Source organism: Sorex fumeus, unplaced genomic scaffold (genome assembly GCF_029834395.1).
Source record: "Sorex fumeus unplaced genomic scaffold, SorFum_2.1 ptg000063l, whole genome shotgun sequence".
Classification (NCBI taxonomy): Eukaryota; Metazoa; Chordata; class Mammalia; order Eulipotyphla; family Soricidae; genus Sorex; species Sorex fumeus.
The window spans coordinates 45,072,803-45,095,251 of record NW_026606120.1 but is presented as its reverse complement, the minus strand read 5'-3'; the positions used below and the strand labels follow the sequence as shown (position 1 = coordinate 45,095,251).

At 50.6% G+C, this 22,449-nt stretch overlaps 1 protein-coding gene across 2 annotated transcripts in view; it reads left to right on the top strand.

Moving 5' to 3' along the window:
• Positions 1–22,449, top strand: part of SGSM2 (small G protein signaling modulator 2) — a 42,500-nt gene that overhangs the window by 13,333 nt on the left and 6,718 nt on the right. The window contains exons 3-17 of one of the 2 annotated variants that reach the window (XM_056127858.1): positions 8,289–8,451; positions 8,721–8,882; positions 9,994–10,061; positions 10,161–10,306; positions 10,629–10,763; positions 11,217–11,341; positions 11,722–11,789; positions 11,994–12,154; positions 12,311–12,437; positions 14,124–14,258; positions 17,725–17,878; positions 18,607–18,671; positions 18,761–18,906; positions 19,847–19,975; positions 20,226–20,408. In XM_056127858.1, the coding sequence (XP_055983833.1) occupies positions 8,289–8,451; positions 8,721–8,882; positions 9,994–10,061; positions 10,161–10,306; positions 10,629–10,763; positions 11,217–11,341; positions 11,722–11,789; positions 11,994–12,154; positions 12,311–12,437; positions 14,124–14,258; positions 17,725–17,878; positions 18,607–18,671; positions 18,761–18,906; positions 19,847–19,975; positions 20,226–20,408 (1,967 nt within the window). The remainder of the gene's footprint in view (positions 1–8,288; positions 8,452–8,720; positions 8,883–9,993; positions 10,062–10,160; positions 10,307–10,628; positions 10,764–11,216; positions 11,342–11,721; positions 11,790–11,993; positions 12,155–12,310; positions 12,438–14,123; positions 14,259–17,724; positions 17,879–18,606; positions 18,672–18,760; positions 18,907–19,846; positions 19,976–20,225; positions 20,409–22,449) is intronic. The other variant, XM_056127859.1, reaches the window with a different exon arrangement.

The window sequence follows — 22,449 nt, the reverse complement described above, 5'->3', positions numbered from 1 at the left end:
CATCTGCCAGTGCTCAGTGGCCGTTCCCAACACTCTGCTTAGGAGATCTCTCTCCCTGTGCCTGGGACTGAGCTCAGGCCTCCCACATGTAAAGCATGGGCTCAAGTCCTTTGAGCTATCTCTTGAGCCCCATTGTTATGACTTTCGGCGTTTGGTTTTGGTTTTTGTGTCACATCCAGGGGTGCTTAGGGACTTTTCCTTGCTCTGTGCTCAGATGGTGCTTGTGGGTCCCATATGTGATGCCAGGAATTTGAATCAGGGTCTATAGAATGCTAGGCAAGCAGCCTTAACCCCTGTACTATCTGAGCTCAGGAATCACTCCTGGCAGGGTTCATGGGACATATGTGGTCCTGGGTTGGGCCATGTGCAAGGCAAACACCTTACCTGCTGTACTTTCTCTTTGGCCCCATCTAGCCCTATTTTGTTGTTGTTGTTTTTTGTTTTGGGGCCACACCAGAAGGTGCTCAGGGATCACTCCTGGTGGGCTCAAGAGACCATATGAGATGCTGGGGATCAAACCTGGGTCTGTCATATTCAAGGCAGACACCTACTTGCTGTAGTATCACTCTGATCCCTTTAATTTTTTAAGATTAAAAAGATGTCCAAAGCTTGCTTTGCATGCTGCTAAGTTAAAAAAGAATTCTAGGGGCTGGAGAGATAGCACAGCGGGTAGGGCATTTGCCTTGCACGCGGCCAACCCGGGTTCGATTCCCAGCATCCCATATGGTCCCCTGAGCACCTCGAGGAGTAACTCCTGAGTGCAGAGCCAGGAGTAACCCCTGTGCATCGCCAGGTGTGACCCAAAAAGAAAAAAAAAATTCTAGTTTAAATCTCAGCACCATATATGGTTCTCTGAGCTCTGATGGGCTTGGCCCTAACCCTCTGCCCCACAACAAGATTTCTAGCTTAGTTCAGAGAGATAGCTCAATGCACCAAGTGTGATGTGTACTTTGCATGTGAGAGACTTGGGGTTGATCTTCAACACCACATATGGTTCCCTGAGCACGCCAGGGTATGGATTCCAGAAAGAAGAAAAGTATATCATTTCTATTTTGCTTCATTAATATGGTCTTTGTTTTTTTGTTTTGTTTTTTTGCTTTTTGGGTCACACCTAGCGATGCACAGGGGTTACTCCTGGCTCTGCACTCAGGAGTTACTCCTGGCGGTGCTCAGGGGACCATATGGGATGCTGGGAATCGAACCTGGGTCTGCCACATGCAAGGCAAACGCCTTACCCGCTGTGCTATCTCTCCAGCCCCAGCTTCATTAATATGGTCTTTGAACTTTAATGTAGAAACTTATTGTTGAATCAAATTAATATTTCCTGGACTGGAGATGCAGCTCAGTGGAAAAGTGCTTTCCTTGCATGAGTGGGGCCCTTGTATCAATCCCTAATACCATACACACAAAAATAATTCCAAAAAACTCACACAGGACCAGAGAGATTAAGGCTCTTGCCTTGCATGTGGCTGACATTTGCTCAGTTCCCTGCACCATATGTGGTCCCTTGAGCCCCTCCAAGGAGTAATCCCTGAGCACAGAGCCAGGAGTAAACCCTGAGCACTGCTGGATATGAACCAAAAACCAGTGAAAAAAAACAAAACAAAACAAATAGCCCCACAGATTAATGCTTCCTATTTTCCCTGTGGCTTCTTGAGCCTCCTTACATGGGCTCTCTCCTGCCACTCCTCTATTCCCATAGTAGTTAAGGTGCTTTTAATCTTTGTTGGCTTCTCTAGGTAAGAGTTAAACAGCAGATGGTACAAGGTTTCACTTTTTATCTCTGCATTTGTAGGGTAATACATGTGTTTCAAATGGGCAAAGCTGCTTTCTTCCTATTAAGGGATCTCAGGTAATTTAGATACACCCCATGAGCACAAGAGAGGCCTCTTTGTCTGGCATGTCTTCCTTTCTGGTTCAGTTCTGGTAATATTTGTTTGCTCAATTCTAATTGGATGCTGAGGTTGGACTTTCTTTTTGTTTTGTTTTTCTATTTTGGAGCCACACCCGGCAATGTTCAGGTGTTACTCCTGCTTCGGTGTCATTTCTGGCAGTGCTTAGAGGACCATATATAGTACTTGGGGATTGAACTAGGGTTGGCCACCTTCGAGACAAGGGCCTCAATCTGTGTACTATCTGGTTGGATTTTAACCTCTGCTGGAGAGAGCTAGATTTTACAAGATTTTCTGAGAGGTTCCTTTATTGGCATAGTAGATTTGCAGACTTTCAACTGAGGTATTCGGGGTGTAGTCTAGGCCTGGCCTTCCCTTCGTTTCCAGATTCTTTTTCCCTCAGTGCTCTCCAGCTCTGATCTGTCATCCAGCGGGTTGCTTCTGGCTAGGAATGAGCTGTAATAGGAGACAGGGGTGGAGTCTGTGAGCTGGGAGCCACATCAGGGCTTTATGAACCCGTTCTGTTGCTGAGCAGCTTTCATTAGCTTCGAGGTAGGCTGCAGTGAGCACCTCTGGGGAAGGCAAGATGTTAATGGACTGGGAGAGAAGCAGGGTTGCTTCCCACCTGGAATGTTGCAGCCAGAGATATTTTAGCACATTCAGAGATGCAGACTCCGGGCAGTTTTAGGTCTTTCTTCAGTGACAGGAATTCCTTCTGCTTCTTCCCACCTGCACTGAAGGGACAGCTGGTTTCCTGGATACCTGACTTCTGCCTTCCATCTGCAAATCATCCCGTCAGAAGGAAGGCCTGCTCTTTGGGGAACTTGGTCCCCTGTGTCCTGTCTAAGGGAATGCTGAAAACATGTGGTGATCTGTAGCTGAAACTTTGTAATCTGACAGACCTGGGTTCACATCCTGACTTTTCATTAAACAAGTGGGCTATCTACCCTAGAAGGTTAATGAAAATATAACATTGTACCCTTAAAATGTAAATATTTGTACTCTCGTATACCACTGTTTCATTTTTCAAAAAATTTTCATTTCCAGGGGCTGGAGTGATAGCACAGTGGGTAGGGCGTTTGCCTTGCACACGGCCTACCCGGGTTCGATTCCCAACATCCTATATGGTCCCCTGGGCACCACCAGGAGCAATTCCTGAGTGTATGAGGCAGGAGTAACCCCTGTGCATCACCGGGTGGTGATCAAAAAGCAAAAAATTTCATTTCCAAAAAAAGATTTAAGAGGGGCCAGAGAGTTAGTATAGCAGGTAGGGTGCTTGCCTTGTATGTAGCTGACCCTAATGTTGTGATCCCCCACATCCCTTGAGCACTGCTAGGAGTAATTCCTGAGTACAGAGCCAGAGTAATCCCTGAACATCACCCAATATGACAAAAATCTGCCTCCCCATTTTGTTTTTAAAATTATTTTTTATATATACTCTCCTTTGCTGTACGGGCGAGATCCTCTCGGTAGCTTGCTACCCGTGACGTATTCAATATGCCAAACACAGTAACAGCAAGTCTCATGATGGAGACGTTACTGGGCCCGCTCGAGCAAATCGATGAACAACGGGAGGACAGTGCTACAGTGCTACTTTCCTTTAAGGGAGCACTATCATAGCCTTCCCTATAAAGCTTTCTTCAGAATTTCATCAGGAACTCACATTTCCAAGTGTTTGGAATATCTGACAAAAATTTCTTTAAAAAAATTAAGGAATTTGATAATATTAAGAAAGTGCTAGGGGCTGGAGAGATAGTACGGCGGGTAGGGAGTTTGTATGGCACACACCCTACCCAGGTTCAGTCCTCAGCAGCCCCTGTCATCCCCAAGTGTCCAACCCACTGTATTATCACTCCGATCACAAATTTAAACATAGAGAATCAAATGATTCATGCTCAGTGGCTACTCCTCCCCCAATATTCAGTAGCTACTTTCCCAGTGCTAAGAGGACCATATGGTGCTGGGGATCAAACGGCCTCCTTCCTGCAAAGCCTGCACCTTTTGAAATATCTCTCTGGTGCTACAATAACATTTTTCATTCATGTCCTATGCTCTGTGGGAATGGGAAAGGGCAACTGTAGTTTGAACTACCATTGGCCAAGAAACCCAAGTGGGAACTGGGTTAAGGATGTCTGGCGTAGAGGATTGTCTCCTTTACTTGGAAAGTAGAAGGTTGAGAGGAATTTCTCCCACCACCAGGCATTGCCTGACTGAATTTCACAGAATGAATTTAGGGATGCTAGGATGATCAGGGGCTTGGAAGTAATATTCGGGCTTCTCAGTATCCCCTACTTTCAGTAATTCTTTGGAATGCTCCACTCACGCCCAGAGGACCCTAAGGCTTATGCTCAGAGGCTGCTTATGTGGGTGAGTCTGAGTGGGCTGGGACTGCCGCTGCCCCCATTCCCAGGCTCCCAGCCTAGCTGCCTGGGGAAGGTGGGAAGGCTAATGACTCATTATCCCAGCATTTAGTCACATCTCAGAGGCACATGATTCCCTACAGGACTGGTGCCACTTGTTCCCCCCCCCCCCCCCGCTCTGTTCAGTGCTGCTTCTTTCCCACTCAGGATGGGAGCCCCCCAAAATGGCATGGATTTAAAGGGACGAGCCCTGGGAGGAAGCTCCCGGGAGCAGGAGGGGTCCTGCCTTGCATTCCCTCTCCGAGGTGCTGCACTGGCAGTTTCCAGGTTGGTCCCAATGACTTTCTAATGTGGACTTTCCAAGTTGAAAAAGTCCAGACAAAACTTTTCTCCCCAAATGTTGGGATTGTACTCCCTAAGGTGCTCAGGAGATTATGCAGTGCTCGGGATCGAACCCAGGCCTCAAGCATGCAAAGCACGTGCTTATTATCCCTTGGAGCGCACTCTCCGTGATCTGGGGAATACATCTTAGGACTAGTGTGAAATGAGAGGAAGTACATTAATTTTTTAGCTAACATCAAAGATTGTCGGACACTGACTTTAAGTAAAACTGTGACACAGGTCCTCATCATGTTTCATTCAGAACAGGCCAAGATTATTTTTTTCTTGTCGATGTTATAACAATGATTAGACAACATTAAACAAAATGATGTTCTTTGAAGACTTGCTAATATGTAAGACCCCTGATACAGAATCTGACACGCAGGACCTTGATCCCTGTAAATTCCTGACTACTCACTTTTTCTTCATATCCTGTTCAAATGCTAACCATTAAGGCTTGGGACTTCTCAATGCTGGTGCCAAGAGAGGAAATGCTGTAGAGGATCATAGGCTGCCCAGGAGGAGGGTGGAGAAGCCATTCTCTTAGGAACAGGGGAGTGGAGACACTGGGATGCCGAATGTAACCTCTGGCCCTCCTGGTAGCAGCCCCAGTGCTACAACAAGGGTGGCCCCTGAAAAGCCACAACAAGGTGTGTGAGCGTCAAGTGTCCAGCCACAGCAACCTGCAAGAGTAACAACAGGGAAGGGAAGGGGGGGGACAGATAGAGAAATGGGATCTCCGTTAGGTTTTGTTTCTGTGCCATCCCGCTGTGCTCCAGGTCTTACTTCTGAATACTCAGGGATCATTCCTGGTGAGACTTGGGGAACCATCTGGGGTGGTGGGAATTGAACCCACGTAAGCCATGTGCAAGGCAAGAGCCTTACCCACTATATTCTATCTTGCCCCCGTCAGGTTTGTTGTGATTAATGTTATAAGAGATGAAGACTGGGTTTAGAAAGTAATCATGGAGGGGAGAGAACAATAGTACAGTGGATTTACGTTGCCCATGAATGACCCGGGTTCAATTGCCGTCATCCCATTTGGTCCCCTGAGCACTGCCAGGAGCAATTCCTGAATACAGAGCCAGGAATGTCCCAAAACAAAAGCCAAAAAGAAAAAAGAAATAATCATGGAAGACAAATTCTATCTTTATTTTTACCTGCATTTTAGAAACGAGCTGGAAATCACCACTAAAATTGTTTATCTGGGGAGCTTTAGAGATAGTACAGTGGGTATGGTACTTGCCCTGCCTGCAGCTGACCAGAGTTCAATCTCTGGCATCTCATATTGTCCCCCAAGTACCTCCAGGAGTATTTCCTGAGTATAGATAAGAGTGACTTCAATACTATTGAGGGTTGTGGCCAAAAACATCCAAAAAATAAAAAACTATTTTTTTGTTTTGGACGGGGAGATAGCTTAAAGAGCTAGTGTGCATGTTTTGCGTGGGGTTCAAACCCTGGCATCAAGTGGGTCCATGAATTCCATCCCCAAACACTGGTCATGCAGGGTGTGGCCCCAAAACAAGAATTGTGGGGGAGATGGGCGGTGATTGGAAGAGGAGAATTAGAAGTGACATAAGAACAGTGGTGGAGGGTCCTGTGGTGGTGATGAAAGAGCACAGAATGTGTACATCAAAGCAAATGTTAACACGATTCTAACCAAGTTACCTAAACTGCAGTAAAAATTTGTAGGTTCAGAGGGAGTATTACAAGGGCTAAGGCACTTGCTTTTGTCTGACCCTGTTTTGGTTGCTGACACTGCATATGGTCCTCTGAGCACGGAGCAAAGAGTAGACTCTGAGCACTGTCAAGTGACCCCCAATCCCTCTCCTTGGTTCTTCATTTTTAAATGTTTTTAGCTTTTTGTGCCATACCCAACCAGGCTTCTGGGGTTATTCCTGGTCCTGCACTCAAGAACCAATCTTGGTGGTGTTCGGGGAACCATATGGGATGCTGGGCACCTGCAAGGCAAATGTCTTACCCACTATACTATCACTCTGGCCCCTCAATTTTTATTTTGTTTTAATTTTTTAATGATTTACTTATTTGTTTTGATTTTGGGGTCACACCTGACAATGCTCCTGGCTCTGCATTCAGGAATTACTCCCAGCAGTGCTCAGGAGACCATGTGGGATACCAGGGATCAAACCTGCATCAGTCGCTTGCAAGGCAAACACCCTCCCCATCTTTCTATCACTCTGGCCCTGGCCCCTCAATTTTTAAATTAAAATAATTTTTACAAAATGAAACAACTGAGCCTCAGATCAGTAAATCAATTTCCCAAGTTTCCTGAAGGTAGTGAATGACTATGCCAAAGTATTTTGTCTGACATCCTAACACCAGTAAACAACTGTTTTCAAGACCTGTGTGAAAAGGGTACTGTGGGAGGAAAGGGCAAATCTCCTTCCACTTGTGCTGTCTGTCTCCTTCTTACCCCCAGCCCCTACCCATGAGCATAGGGACTTGGGCCAGGGGTTCTAGTTCTGCCGTGATGTGAATAGATCTCTTACCATCTGAGTTTCCAAATGCCTTGCTTGTGAAACAATCATCTTGGCCCCAATATTGACGATAGCCCTCTACCCCTCCTCTGCCCATCCCCCCATACACACATATTTATATTTTTAGTTTTAGAATTTAGACGTGCTCACGGCAGCTATCTACACTCCCCTACCAAACCCTTCTCTCCTTCCGCAGGGTCTGTCTGTGGTAAGCAGTCCAGAGGGAATTAGTCCAGCTCCTAAAAACATGAATGAATGAAAGGAAGCCCTCCCAGCAGAGAAAATAGAAATCTCTAACTTTCAGCTGCTGAACTCATCAATAATTCAGGGAAGCTGGCAGGTCTGATCTCTGCAGTGGCTTCATCAATATTTTAGTTCCTTCTCCAGAGCTTCGTTCCTTAGCAACCACATCTTCATGCTCCCCAGGAGGGCTGCTGGCTGCATGTCCCTACAAGGTGACTTGAAGTCAGGAAAGAGTCACCAGAAGCTTTGGTCCTTACAGCCCTAGGGGTATGCTACTTATTGGAGGCCTGAACATACCTTCCCAGAGGAGGGAGGGCGTGTCACAGTCCCAAAAGGAGCACCCAGGACAGGAGCAGAGGGACAGGGAGAAAGTGTTTAGAAGAGGGTCAAAGTGTATTTCCTTGTTCTAAGATTGAATCATTCCTCCAGTTCTAAATGGTTCTGGTTTGTCCTTGCCTCTCTGCCCTCCATAGGTATTGGAAAGAGGAGGGTAAATTTCTTCCTTCTACCCTCCTTTCCAGGTATTATTATTTTGGTGAGGAGGCTTGAGTCACAACTAGCAATGCTCTGGGGATCTATGCTCTCTTTGGGGGGGTCACTTGCAACAGTGTTTAAGGGATCATGTATTTCCAGGTGCTAAACCCAGCCCTCCTGCATGCAAAGCATGCTCTCAGCCTGTTGAGCTATCTCTTTGGACTCCCTCTTTTTTGTGGGGGCACACTTCATGGTGCTCAGTGACCATTCCTGGCAGTGTTTGGGGGGACTGCGTGGTGCCAGGGATCAAGCTAAACCTCCTGCATGCAAAACATGTTGAGCGCTCTCTCTCTCTCTCTCTCTCTCTCTCTCTCCCTCCCTCCCTCCCTCCCTCCCTCCCTCCCTCCCTCCCTCCACTTCCCCTCTCCCTTTGTATCCAGGTGCGGTAGAGGCTTGCCTTCTGCATCAGCTGAGACGCCGTGCAGCTGGCTTTCTGCGAAGTGACAAGATGGCAGCCCTGTTCACCAAGGTGGGGAAGACATGCCCAGTTACTGGGAAGATTTGTCACAAAGTGCAGGAATTACAGCAACAAGTGGAGGGCAGGTGAGCCATAGACCAACCCCTTCCACTCCTCCTTCTGTTCTTTCTCCTGAACATTTGCCACTTCCTAGGTGACTTTCTGGGCCCATTTTTTGCCCAGCCTCTTAGGTGAGGAGCAGGCCCAAGGCTGGGGATTGGCCCCTTCCAGACACAAGGCCCTGTCCTAGCCTCCATTCTTACTTTTTGGTCAATCTTCCAGGTTCCTACCTACAGCACCAAACCTGTTCCCGGTGCTGGCCCTAGCATTCCTGATGCCCTTTCCCTCTTTGCAGGAAACCCTCGGGGAGCAACCAGGAAACCCTGAGGAGACAGGGTTCTGCCAGTGGGAAGGCCCCAGCCCTCAGCCTGCAGGCCTTGAAACACATATGGGTACGCACAGCACTCATCGAAAAAGTGCTCGACAGGGTTGTACAGTACCTGGTGGAGAATTGCAGGTGATTTTCCTCTTCCCCAAGTAGCCCCACCTGACAGCATGCTTGGCCACAGCAGTTCATAGACATTCTGTCTTCCTCATAGAACCCACAAAGCACAGACTGCAGTAGGCATCCTAAAATGCTCGCCTTTCTTCCTACTTGTCTCTATTTCTCTTCTTCCCTTTCTTCCTTCTTTCCTTTATTTACTTCTTTACTTATAGCATAGCGGTAAGGCGTTTGCCTTGCACGCAGCCAACATGGCTGACTCGAGTTCGATTCCTCTGCCCCTCTCGGAGAGCCCGGCAAGCTACCAAGAGTATCTGCTCCCTGTGACGTATTCGATATGCCAAACACAGTAACAACAAAGTCTAATGGAGACGTTACTGGGCCCGCTCGAGCAAATCGATGATCAACGGGAGGGCCTTTACTTTACTTATTTATTTATTTATTGGTCTGGGGGCCATCTTTGGGAATACTCAAGGTTTACTTCTGGCTCTGTACTCAGGAATCACTCCAGTGGTGCTCTGGGAACCGTATAGGATGCCAGAGATCAAACCTGGGATGGCTGCATGCAAGGCAAACATCTGACCTACTGTACTATCTTTCTGGCCCTTCCTCCCTCCCTCCCTTCCTTTCCTCTTCCCTCCCTCCCTCCCTTCCTCCCTCCCTTCCTTTCCCCTTTTTGTCTCCTCTCCTTATTTTCTTTCTTTCATTTCGGGCCATACCCAGGGCTCAGTACTCAGGGATAATTCCTGGCAGTGCTCAGAGGGCTGTGGTGCTGGGGATCAAACCCAGTTTCCCTGCATGCAAAGCATGTATTCCAGATATCTCCTTGGCTCCCTCATTTCTTCTTTTTTTTTTTTTCTTTTTGGGTCACACCCGGCGATGCACAGGGGTTACTCCTGGCTCTGCGCTCAGGAATTACCCCTGGCGGTGCTCAGGAGACCATATGGGATGCTGGGAATCGAACCTGGGTTGTCCGCATGCAAGGCAAATGCCCTACCTGCTATGCTATTGCTCCAGCCTCCTCCCTCATTTCTTCTTGATGACTCACATGAATTTGATCTCTGTGGGATGTGCCCTGGAATGGCTCTGGAAGACTCAGAAATCACCCTGTCTCTCTCCCTGGCAGCAAATACTACGAGAAGGAGGCATTACTGGCAGACCCTGTGTTTGGCCCCATCTTGGCCTCTCTTCTAGGTGAGCCTAAGAGCAGAGAGGCCTATGCTGGGCCTAGGGGGTGGTCTGGGGCAGGTACTAAGGGGGCATTGTCGGAGCTGGATATCCCTGTCTCCACAGTGGGACCCTGTGCCTTGGAGTACACCAAGCTCAAGACAGCTGATCACTACTGGACTGACCCCTCTGCTGATGAGCTGGTCCAGAGGCACCGTATCCGGGGTCCCCCTAATCGCCAGGATTCCCCTGCAAAGCGCCCAGCCCTAGGAGTAGGTGTCCTTCTTCTTGCCCTTGTACTCATCCAGGTCATGCCCCTGAGCCTCTAGGGAGGGAAGCCTGGCATCCAGGCTCCTTGCAGACAAAGGCAGTCTTTGGAGGTGCCCCATCTGCCTCAGGAGGCCCTTTCCCTCTTACTGGCACTCATATAAATACCAGGAGCACAGAGCTGCAGAACAGAGGGTAGCTAAGTACAAACTCAGGGCTGCAGAGGACCGAGGTCAGCTCTAGAGAGTCAGCATGGAAGCTTTGGGTTCTTGATACTCAAGGCTCATTTCCCTTGGACTGTGGGCTGAGCTGTGGCTTTCTGCACAGATCCGGAAGCGGCATTCAAGTGGCAGCACATCAGAGGACAGACTGGCCGCCTGTGCCCGCGAGTATGTCGAGTCCCTACATCAAAACTCGAGGACACGGCTGCTCTATGGCAAGAACAACGTGCTGGTACAGCCGGTAGGAAAGCCTAATGCCCACTTCTTCACTCTTCAAAGGTCCCGGGACTGGGACCTGCTATCTGTCCTTCTCCTTGGGACTTGACTAAGGAGATGGAAGAGGGTTCCTGGATGTTCTTCACTGTTCTCTGTGTTCTCGCTCAGCCTTGAGCTCTGCTGCCCAGCAATGGCATTTCTTTTGACTAAACTGTCCAGGGCCAGGAATGACAGCCTGCATGCAGAGTGAATATCCAGGTTGGATGTGGCTGGCCCAGAACAGCTGGCCTCCAGGGGAGAAAAGACCCACATCTGCGAGAGCTCATCTTCTCTCCTGTTGAGCCTAGCCCCGCTCAGGGCCTGTGACAGCTCTCACACACACTCCCCTGCTCCTTCATTGAGTGCATTGTTCACAGGACATCCCTAGGGGCCTCCCTCAGTCCTCACAGCCTGTCTTCTGTGTGTCTCCTCCCTGCAGAAGGAAGACATGGAGGCTGTCCCTGGCTACCTCTCCCTGCACCAGTCTGCAGACAGCCTGACTCTGAAGTGGACCCCCAACCAGCTTATGAATGGGACTCTGGGGGACTCGGAGCTGGAAAAGAGGTAGGGGCATTGACATTCACGCCCAGTGGCTGGCGGAGGGAGCAGGGCTGGCCACCATGGGCAGGGATTGGGGAGGTCATCCTGCTCCAGGAGAATGCAGATGTGAAGAATTGGAGGGAGAGGCTGCGCGGGTAGTGTCTGACGTTTTCCAAGATCAGGCCAGGCCTGGGCATGAAGCAGTTTGCTGGTGCCAAGTTCTAGGCAACTGAGACTGCTGGACGGTGACATGAAGACAAGCACAGGGACTGGTGGAGGTCACATCGTGACATTGGTCATCCTTCCTTCAGGACAGGTGTATGGGTGTTGGGGTTGCTGAGGAAGGAAGGCAGGATGGCAGGTCTTGCTTGGGAGAGAGTGACACCGCTCTGGTTCCTTTCCAGCGTTTACTGGGACTATGCTTTGGTTGTGCCCTTCAGTCAGATTGTCTGCATCCACTGCCACCAGCAAAGTGAGCCTCCCTCATCCTGGGCACAGGGGGGAGGGGAGAGAGACTGTCTTTTCCCAGCTCTTTATTGTGTGTGGCCTTACACATCTGTCCTCTTCCTGTCTGCATACTCATCCCCACTGTTGTCCTTCCCAGCCTGTGCAGCTTGGCTGTCATCACAGCCAGGAGGTCTCAACCTCATGAGCCCACATTCCCCCCACCCCACAGAGTGTGGCGGCACACTCGTGCTGGTCAGCCAGGATGGCATCCAGAGGCCGCCGCTGCACTTCCCTCAGGGAGGCCACCTGCTGTCCTTTCTGTCCTGCCTGGAGAATGGACTTCTGCCTCGAGGACAGCTGGAGCCCCCACTCTGGACCCAGCAGGGAAAGGTACTTCCTGGTTTGGGGGGTTCTGGGTGTAGGGAGGAAGTGGGGGTGGGGGCTTCTTTGTGTCCCTCTCTCCCTGTACCGATTCAGAGAAGCCTTCAGTGAAATTCTTGATGGGCTGTTCCTTGGAGAGGCTGACCCTCACCCCGCCCTCCACAGGGGAAGGTGTTTCCCAAGCTCCGGAAACGCAGCAGCATGCGGTCTGTGGACGTGGAGGAGATGGGCATGGGGCGGGCCACAGACTATGTGTTCCGGATCATTTACCCAGGCCACAAGCACGAGCACAGTGAGTGTCCCAAACTTCATGCATGGCAGAGGATGGAAAGATGCTCAGGGAGGCAGGGGTGGGGGTGGGGGTGGGTGCACTGTCACCTCGGAGGGTGGCAGACAGGTCGGCTGACCAGACCAAGTGGAGAGGGTCATAGCTTAGCCTCTAATTGGATCCGCCCCTCCTACTGTTAATCATCCCTCTGTAAAATTGCTCTTCCACCTAGCTGTGTTTCTCTAAATTTTCATTCTCTTAGCCACCCTTTCATGCCCTGCTCCAGGAGAGTCAGAGAGTTAGAGCAATGGTCTGAGCACTTGCTTCACATGCAGGAGGCCCAGGTACAATCCCTGGTGCTGCATGGTCCCCCCCAAGCACCACCCAAGAGCAGTTCCTGAACACAGAGCCAGGGGTAGCCCCTGAGCACTGTTGGGTCTGACCCAATCTCTGTGCCCAAAAGAAAACAAAGAAAAAAAGATTAGCAATAAAAGGTAAGGAATACCCATTCTCCTCAGCTTGTCTGCTCACCACAGAGCTTCCTGGTGGGAGCTTGGGGCTTTTTGGGGGGATAGCATTAATTGTCCACTGGCTCTGCCAATTATCCAAGGTCAAACCAGCTACTCACAAGAGGAATTTTGAAAGGATTTGGGGGTGCCATCTGAAGGGGAGAGATATGGAGGTATCCAAGGAGTGGGGTGCTAAGGTTGAAAGGTAGTTTGGCCCTTATAGTCCTGGACACATACCTCTGAGCCCATGAGTACCCATTTCTAGTTTTCTGCCAACACCAGGATTCTTTTCTGATCATAGTTCTGCTATTGCTTGTGAGATGCTCTGGGTCTAGCTTACTGATCTGGGGATAAGGCCAGCTCAGAGCATTTATTGCCAGCTATCTCACCTGCTCCCTAATTTCATAACTTGTGCAATACATTGATAACAAATTTTCTCTGTATTAGCAGACAGATTACCCTGACTGCAGACACGTGGTCACAGTACAAGTGGCCCCAACAGCTTGGAGGGCATGAGACAGGGTGATCTCCCCTCCTCTGCTAAATGTGCCTTATAGGAGGTACATCTTTTGCCAGAATGTGTTGCAAACATGACATTTAATCTCAAGATGCAGCTCAGCTTAGATTACTCAGTCAGTGCTTCCCTTCTTTAGGCCTTAGCATTTCCCAATTCTCATCACTTCAAGGAAGGACCACTTTCCTTAAGGGTAAGCTAGGGCATCAAGGCATTAAGATCCAGCTGGTAACTCAGAATCCTTGGAAGCCGCTCTGGGAAAATCCTTGGGGAAGGCTGGATTTACAATTTGAAGGAAAGGATTAAGAGTAATCTTGAGATTTGGTCCAGCAGACCAAAGTGAAGAATTAATGAAGGTCCACCTGGTAGCAGTTGTGTCCAGGCTCAGCCAGAGCTGGTGAGCTTCTGAGCTGCCTGCCTGCCTCACTTGATCCCCTCCTTTCACTGCCCTTGTACCCCTTCAGTTCTCTTTCTCTCTTCTTCTTTGAGGCCTCCTCCAAAAAGCGGAGCACCTCTAGATCTTCCTTCCTCCCGGTTAAGTCATCGAAAGAGCTCTCCACTTCCCCTTCCCCTCTTCATGCCCTTCAGGCTCAAGGTGGCCCAGACTCCATTTCACTCCCCCAAGGAAGGGACTCTGGGGAGCAGGGTCCTCATGCCTCTGCTTCTCTTGATATTTTCTTTGAGCAGTCACTATTAACTACCACCACCTAGCGGCCAGCCGCCCGGCCTCGGTGGACGATGATGAGGAAGAGGAAGATAAACTACACGCAATGCTCTCAATGATCTGCTCGCGGAACCTCACAGCTCCCAATCCGATGAAAGGTTTTTATCCCTCCCCTCTCCTGACCCATCCCATCCCCCGTCCTCCCCCCTGGGCGCCCCTGCCACCCACCACAGGGGCTCGAATGGCAGTGTTGGCATTATGGGATTCACACTCAGGGTGGATCCCCTCTAACAGAGGAAGATCAGAGGGTGAAATGAGATGCTGGCAAGAAGAGAAGACAGTGCAGTGCCAAGAGAAGGTAGCTCTGGGTGTCCCCAGTGCCTCTGTATGGAGAGGGATTTATGCCTGAGGAGAGAAGGAAGATCTTGCAATGGGAAAGTCTTATCAGTTGCTTCTTGGGAACCCCGAGTGGTCCTCTGAGCCCGGTTCCTCCTCTTGGGTGTCATAATGGCAAGCCCAGGACAGAATCTGTCCCGCTCACTGGCTGCCTGGGATCCTGTGCTTCTGATTCTAGATTTAATCAAATCAGAGTTTGGGATCAGGCCCTTCTTGGGCCTGAGTAGGGTTGGACAGTTCATGCATGTCTGTGTGGGTCAAGCAGGGGATCAAGTGACACTACAGAAAGAACGTAAGGCATATGCTGTACCCGCTGTACTATTGCTCTGGTCAAATCCTAGCTTTTTTAAGAGACTGATCAACCAGGGACCCAGTCTGGACTAGGCTGGGGTGCTCAAGGGAAGACTGATGATGAAGAAGCTAAGGTCAGCCTCTAACAGTTTAGGGGAACTTTCCATTCCCATGCCACAGAATTAATTTCTTTTCTCCTTTTCCTGCTCCAGCCAGAATATGACTAAGAATATGCCAAATCCTTTCCTTATGCTTCCAAGTTCTACCAAAGAGCCTATTTCCTTGACCTTGGGTTTCCCCAAGTTTGGGCAACCAAGCCCTTGACTTAGAGCACAACCCCTGCCTCGCCTCAGCAGCTCAGCTGCCCTCTTACCCACCACATAGCTGCATTCTCTCCCAGCCTTGCCATAGGAGACTGTAGCCAGGCCTGGGTGGGAACACGGGAGCCTGACTGATAGTATTGCCCACACGCAGCTTGCCATCTGGTGCCCTGCTTACCGAGCTTGGTGCTAATACAGACTTTGAGCGGTGTGGGAAAGCTGAGTCTGAGGGGAGGCCAGGAGCCCCTTCTTGGTCCACAAATTGGTAGTCAGACTGGACACTGGGGGTGCCCCACAGAACCCCCTGTCTTGGGAGACTTGGGCATAGCAAGCCCACCCCTGATTTAAAGCTGAGGTCTAGAGTGACCTACAGGCTCAGAGGGTCTCTAGGAATAGAGTGACCTACAAGCCACAGGGCTTGTCTGGGCAACTTCTCAGGAAACTTGGAGTTCGGACCAACCCAGTACAGGGTCCCTTGGGAACAGCGAGGACACTTGAGAGCAGTTTGGCAGGCAGATGAGAGGCGGTGTGGTAGCCCCAGCTCCACCCCAGTCCATAATGACAACACTGTTGAGTCCATTCTGCTAGCCATTGCTTTTGAGACCTGCAACATGCTTGACTTGTGCATGTGAATCAAGTGGCGGGTGTCCAGACTCTCCCCTCCTTGTCCCTGACCCTGTCCTGCTGTCTTCTCCCAGAGCAGAAATGCTGTTCACTCTAATTCTGCTCCAGGCCAGGCGCCTTTCACTCGGAGTTTAGGGGCTGTGGGGTTCAACCACCCTGATTGTTTTACTTCAGACTTTCCTCATGCTCAGAGGAGAGAGTCAGAGTCCAAGCTGGCCCAGCAGACCCCCACCTGCGCCCCCATCTAGCCTGCTGCCCCTCTCCCAGTAACACCAGAGTTCCAGCTGTCTGCACTGGGTTCATTCTGAGACAGTATTCAAGGCTGGCTGGTTCAGCTCCTTCCTGGAGAATTAAGGTGAAGAGCATTGACCCAGGAGACTTGCCTTGTATGGGCCCTGCTTTCTGAGCATGAGCTTGTTTCCCTGTGTGCCCAACCTCTGCCCCCGTCCCTGTTGCCCCCCACGCCCCGACCCCTGCCTGCCCGCCTGCTGCCTGCTGCCTGCCTGGCTGGGCCTGCTCCCACCCAGCTTGCCCCACCACTGGCCTTTCCTCTGCTGCTGCAGGGGCCTGGGCTGGGCACATGCCTCACCCACCTGTACTTGTCCCTTCCCTCCTCTTCCTTTGGGCATGGCTTCTAAACCCTCATGCCCAGAGCCACAGCCCCTCCTTGCCAAGTATGTTCCCTTCATTTGCTTTGTGGTGGAGCTGAAGGGCCAGATTTCTACAAAAATCCCAGCCTAGGGTAAGGGCGGGGTGGGGGTAGGGAAGTATCTGGGAAAAGAGCCCCAGGCTAAGACAGGGCACACTCCAAGGCACACCCAGGTGGAGTCTGGGTCCCACAGAAACCAGGCCTAGGTCTGTTCCAGATTTTAACAGGCCAGCGCCTAGGCCAGGATTCACAGGGAAAAATGAAAAACCCACTTGAAAGAGGTCTCTTCATCACATACATAGTTCGCTCTTTGTTCTTCCTCTCTCTTTGTTCTCTCCCTCCTTCCTGAAGTCATCTCCCATCCTTTTTCTTCCTGCCCTCTCTTTGCTTCATCTTTGTGACTTACTGAACTAGCCAGAGTTCCCCTCCAAGACCAGTGCCTGCACGCTCTGTCCCTAAGAACCTCTCAAGGCTCTTGAGTTCTCATTCAGAGCAGCTGGATTGTCTGAGAAGATTCTGTCTGCTTAGGCCATAGCCGTGTCCCTTGAGCTGGTTGCTGAGGCTGCCCCTGGGCACATTCTTCTGGATGGTGGCACAGCCCAGGCTCTTCCCTTATCCTCGCAGCAACCTGGCAGCCCTGGGAGTTTTGTCCTTCTTTCAGCTCACTGTGTGTGCAGGATGTCAGTGCACTGAGTATCAGGCTAGGTGGGGAGAACTCAGGAAGGCCCAATGTGAACTGGCAGCAGGAAGGAGCACCTGGCTTGGGCCCAGAGTTTGGTTCTCCTGTAGTCACTAGTGGCAAAGTCTAGAACCTTTGGGGGATGAGGTTTGCAGAGTGGGATGGGTCGCCTCAGGGACAGGTGATCCTCAGGGACTGATGAGTGGAGACTTCCTGGCACAGGAAGGTTTGTAACCTTCCCGGCACCTTTCTATAAATCTTAGTTGGTTGGTCCAGGAGGACCAGGGTGAATCCTCAAAGGCTAAACTTGCTGGTGGCATGTCAGAGAGCTCAGACTTTTGTTGCTCCTTCTCTTTCTTTCTCTTCATTCTAGAAAAGTGAATGTTTATTCCATTTCTGAGAGCAAGCCGGAGAGAACAGTCGTAATCATCCATGACTCAACGTATTTTATCACATGCAGAAAGACTAGGGGGAGGCAGGGAAGTGTCAGGCGCCCTCTCTTTCTACCATTTCCATCTCTGGGCTCGGGACCAGGCAGGAACCACCCCTGTGGTTTTCCACTCATGGGTAACTTCATGCTGTAGCTCTGGCACAGAGGTGGGCGTGCACCGTGCATGGGAGAAGAGGCCCTCCAAGTCCTCACTCTCCTACCTTTCCACCCTCAGATGCTGGCGACATGATCGAGATGCAAGGCTTTGGACCTGGCCTGCCAGTGTGGCACCTGGAGCCCTTGTGCAACCAGGGCTCCTCCTGCCTCTCCTGCTCCACCAGTAGCTCCCCGTATGCTACCCCCAGCCACTGCAACTGTGTCCCGGACCGGTGAGTGGGCAGGTCCTGTCACAACAGCTCCCTGTAGGCCTCTTTGCCTGTCACAATAGCTCCCTGTGGGCCTTCCTGTCATTAATGGCTATTTCACTTCCCTGAACCAGGCAGCCTTGGTTTGGATCTACCTGGGTTTGAATTTTACATTTGCTACCTGTGTAGTATTAGAAAGTTAACTATGTTTCAGAGCCTCAGTGGCTTCACCTGTAAATCAGGAATAACCCTACTTGTTTCAACAAGTACCTGTGAGGACCATCTGGGTGCCTAGAGCTATACCTGATGTATAGTAGGTTCTTAATTCTTCTCATGTGGATGTCCTGCCGTCAGATTTTATATCTGGGGAAAAACAACAGGTACTTGGATACCTGCCGTGTGCCAGGCTGTATATGGTATTTGTGCAAGTGCCCTTTGTCAACCAGCACTTGATATTTTTCTGCCTGCTGCTTTGCCTTTAAAACAAACAAACAAAAAAGAACAACAACAACAAAAACTACTCTGTTATTACCGATCACCCTAAGATGGTTCTCTTCACTTTCCATGGGGAGCCCAGATTCACTAACATGAAGTGAGGTTAGTTGCCTGAGGTCCCTGGAGGGTTGGAAGCCAGGCTGGTCCCAAAGCAGTCTGCTACAACAGTGGCAAGGGGAGGGAGCACCTGGCCTGCCTTCTGCACCAGAATGTCCCCCTCATCCTCCTCACCCTGCTGAGTCAGGTTGTCTCCACAGGTTGCCCCTCAGGCTACTGTGTGAGAGCATGAAGAGGCAGATTGTATCCCGGGCCTTCTACGGCTGTGAGTGTGGGCTAAGGTGGGGAGGGTGGGGGAAGGGGCAGGCACAGTGGTCACAGTCTCCTTGCTCCCCTGACCCCTGACCCCCACAGGGCTGGCATACTGCCGCCACCTGTCCACAGTGCGGACCCACCTGTCAGCGCTGGTGCATCACAACATCATCCCACCCGCATGCCCCCCAGGGGCCTCCGGAGGCCTCACCAAGGACGTGTGGAGCAAGTACCAGAAAGACGAAAAGGTGGGCCAGAGAACAAAGCTCAGCGGGCTGGAGCGCATGCTTTGCATGCAGGAGGCCTGGGTTTGATCACTGGCTCTCACATGGTCCCCTGAGCACCAAGCTGAGAGTAACCTCTGAGCACTGCTGGATGCGGCCCTCAAACAGAGACAAAAGGTGCAGACTCCGAGGGATGGGAAGGGGGCCTGAGACACTGAGTACAAAGCAGCCTACTCCAGGAGCAGGTCTCAGACCAGGTGCACACAGAGCCTCTGGGAAGAGGCTCCAAGGCTGGAGTATATGCATTGCAAAGATGAAACCCAGAATTCAGTTCCTCATTCCACATCACCTCTCAGGCACCTCTGGGTGTAATTCTGATGGTCCCCATGCACTCCTGGGGAGTCCTCTCCAAAACTGAGCTAGTGAGGGGTCAGCTTGACAAGTCAGGGATGGCACTGAAGGACCCTAATCATGACAGAATCTCAGACACCTAGCCTGGTAGCTTCCATGAGAAGGGGCTAATTCCATTGTTTCACAGCTTAGGGCAAATTTCTGCATCTTGGGGGCCAGAGCTACACAGAGCTGTACAGTGGGTAGGGTGTTTGCCTTGCACACGGCTGACTTGGTTTCAATCCCCAGCATCCCATATGGTCCCCCAGGTACTGCCAGGAGTGATTCCTGAGTGCAGAGCCAGGAGTATCCCCTGAGCATCACTGGATGTGACCCAAAAGAAAAAAAAGAATTCTGCATCTCTCTGGGCTCTGTTTCCTGCCCTGGAAGGAAGGAGGGCTGAAGTGACCCTCTTTCCACTAGAATCCGGGGTGGGGAGAACATGACCACATCAAAGCAGAGCTTGCTCGGCCTACAGCAGTTTGTCTAGCCCCACCTTTCCACTGGATGAAGCCACCCAAAGGTCTGCTGTGAGCACAGGGGTTACACAGTCTTTGGTCTTTGGCTCCCACAGAATTACAAGGAGCTGGAGCTGCTGCGGCAGGTGTACTGCGGTGGTGTGGAACATGAGATCCGCAAGGACGTCTGGCCTTTTCTGCTTGGCCACTACAAGTTTGGCATGTCCAAGAAGGAGATGGAGCAGGTAAGGGGAACTTGTTCCCCTGGGAGATGGGGAGTAGAGCCAGGGCACCCCAGGGAGAGGGCCCAGACAGCCCAGCTTCTTCCCAGCCAGAAAGACATGAGGCAGAAAATTCTAGCTTTCCGTGAGGAGCCTAGATTCACTGACACTCGCCTCCCTCTCCTCACCCTGGGACCTGACCCTACCCAGCTGTCCCTTGCAGAGGAAGGCTGGGCGCCCCTGCCCCTATGGGCTGTGTGTGGTTCGCACACAGGTGGACACAGCAGTGGCAGCCAGGTACCAGCGGGTGTTGGCAGAGTGGAAGGCCTGCGAAGCAGTTGTGCGGCAGCGGGAGCGGGAGGCTCACCCAGCCACACTCACCAAGTTCTCCTCGGGCAGCAGCATTGACAGCCACGTGCAGCGCCTCATCCACCGAGATTCCACCATCAGCAATGACGTGAGCCAGGCGGGACCTGGGCGGGTTTGGGCCGGGGTGTGCCAGGATTATATTTACAGGAGCCCTGAGTACGAGCTCGACCTCTAATTCTTGCTGCAGTAGAGCTTTGGGAGAATGACTTAATGTGTCTGTGCATCATTTTCTTCCACTGGAGACTGGAATGATTATTCCCCTGCTACCTGTTTGTCTGGGTTTTGTAGGAATAAAGTGAGGTAGTGCATTGTATTCTGCTTTTCTGTTTGGGCTTTTTTTTTGGGGGGGGAGGGTCAATCCAGTGATGCTTAGGGGTTACTCCTGGGGCTCGGCACTCAGGAATTATTCCTGGTGGGGCTTAGGGGACCATATGGGATGCCAGGGATCAAACCTGGGTTGGCTGAGAGCAAGGCAAGTTCCCTACCTGCTGTACTATGGTTCCAGCCCCTTAGTCCTAGTTTTCCTGTGAGAAGATGAGTGATTTCCCATCTCTGGGCCTCAGCGATCTGTCTCAGTGTTACCCTTAGTACAGAACTTCAACAGCCATTGGCTGGTGACCAGGGAAGCACTTAGAATGAAAGTTTCTATAGGTATCTACTGGCAAAGAAACACTATCACCAAGGTGTTTCTATCACCTGAGAGAACTGACTGTACAGACGCCGGGTCAGAGCCTATATTGTTCTTCCTAGGGTCACACTTCTTGCCTTTGGCCAATAGCAAGTCCCAAACTACAAGCTATTGGGCCCAACTAGAGCTGATAAAAACTTTCAGTGTAGGAGCTGGAGAGACAACTCAAGGACTGTAGCATGTTCTTTGTATGTGGAGCCTCAGATTGGATTCATGGCACTCTGTGGCTCTGCAGCCCCTGGGGGAGTAATGTCAGTTGTAAGGATACTTTCTGCGGCTGTTGAGCTGTTTCTTGTGTGGTGTTCAAGAAACCATGACATGTAAGGTATTGGGGATCAAACCAGAATCTCCCACATGCCAACCCCATCTCCTTAAGGAGATATATACATATATTTTAAAGGATTTTAAAGGATATTTTTAAACTAACCTGTTTTTTTTTCCTGTGAAATTGCCACTTTAGATAATGTATATTCTGTTACTTTATTAAATCCTCCTATCAGGAAACTCAGGTTGTAGCAAGATTTAAATGACTAATTTAAAAAAAAGATGAGGAAAGGAGGTAGGACTGCAACTGGGGGTTGGCACCATACCCAGCAATGCCCAAGGGCTACTTTTGGTTTTGTACTCAGGGGTTTCTCTTGGTTATAGGGGACCATAAGCAGTACTAGGAACCAAACTAGGATCAGCCTCCCACAAGGCAAGCATCTTATCCCTATACTATTTCTCCAACCCCATGGGTATTTTTTGGGGGGTAATAGGGGAGCACATCCAGTGGTGCTCAGGGGACCATATGCTGTGTCAGGTCATCCTTTATCTTATTTTAAAAAGTATAGCTGATTTGTACTTGCTACTGAACTTTCCCGCCTTCTGCTGAACATTTAGTACTAGAAGTAAAGAACTTGTTCCCTAGCAACTTTCCCCAAGACTGCCTATGCCCCCACACAGAGCCACTGAGGAGCTCTCCTGGCCTCAGGCAGCTGGCAGTGGTGTGTATAGTCACATTCTCATCACCAGCCACTGACGCACAGGCCTCCGGGTGCCCTGCCCTGCAGTAGCCCTGGAAGCCTATGCTTTGTAGTTTCCTTTTTTCCTTTTATTTTAAATTTGTTTTTGGGTCACACCTGGCATACTCGGGGCTTATTCCTAGCTCTGCACTCAGGAATCACTCCTACGTTTGGGGGACCATATGGGATGCTGGGGATCGAACTCGGGTCAGCTGCAGGCAAGGCAAGAACCTTATTCGCCATGCTATCTCTCCAACCCCCAACTTCATAATTTTCCCATGCTCCAGGAAGAGACCTGAAGAGGGGGCCATTGGAGATTTTATAACCTCATTCATGGGCCAAACAATATAGGCAAACAGGCTGAGGACAGCTGACGGGAATCATACATGTTATCTCATCCCGTAGCTGGGCCGACCATCCACCTCTGGCCTGAGAGC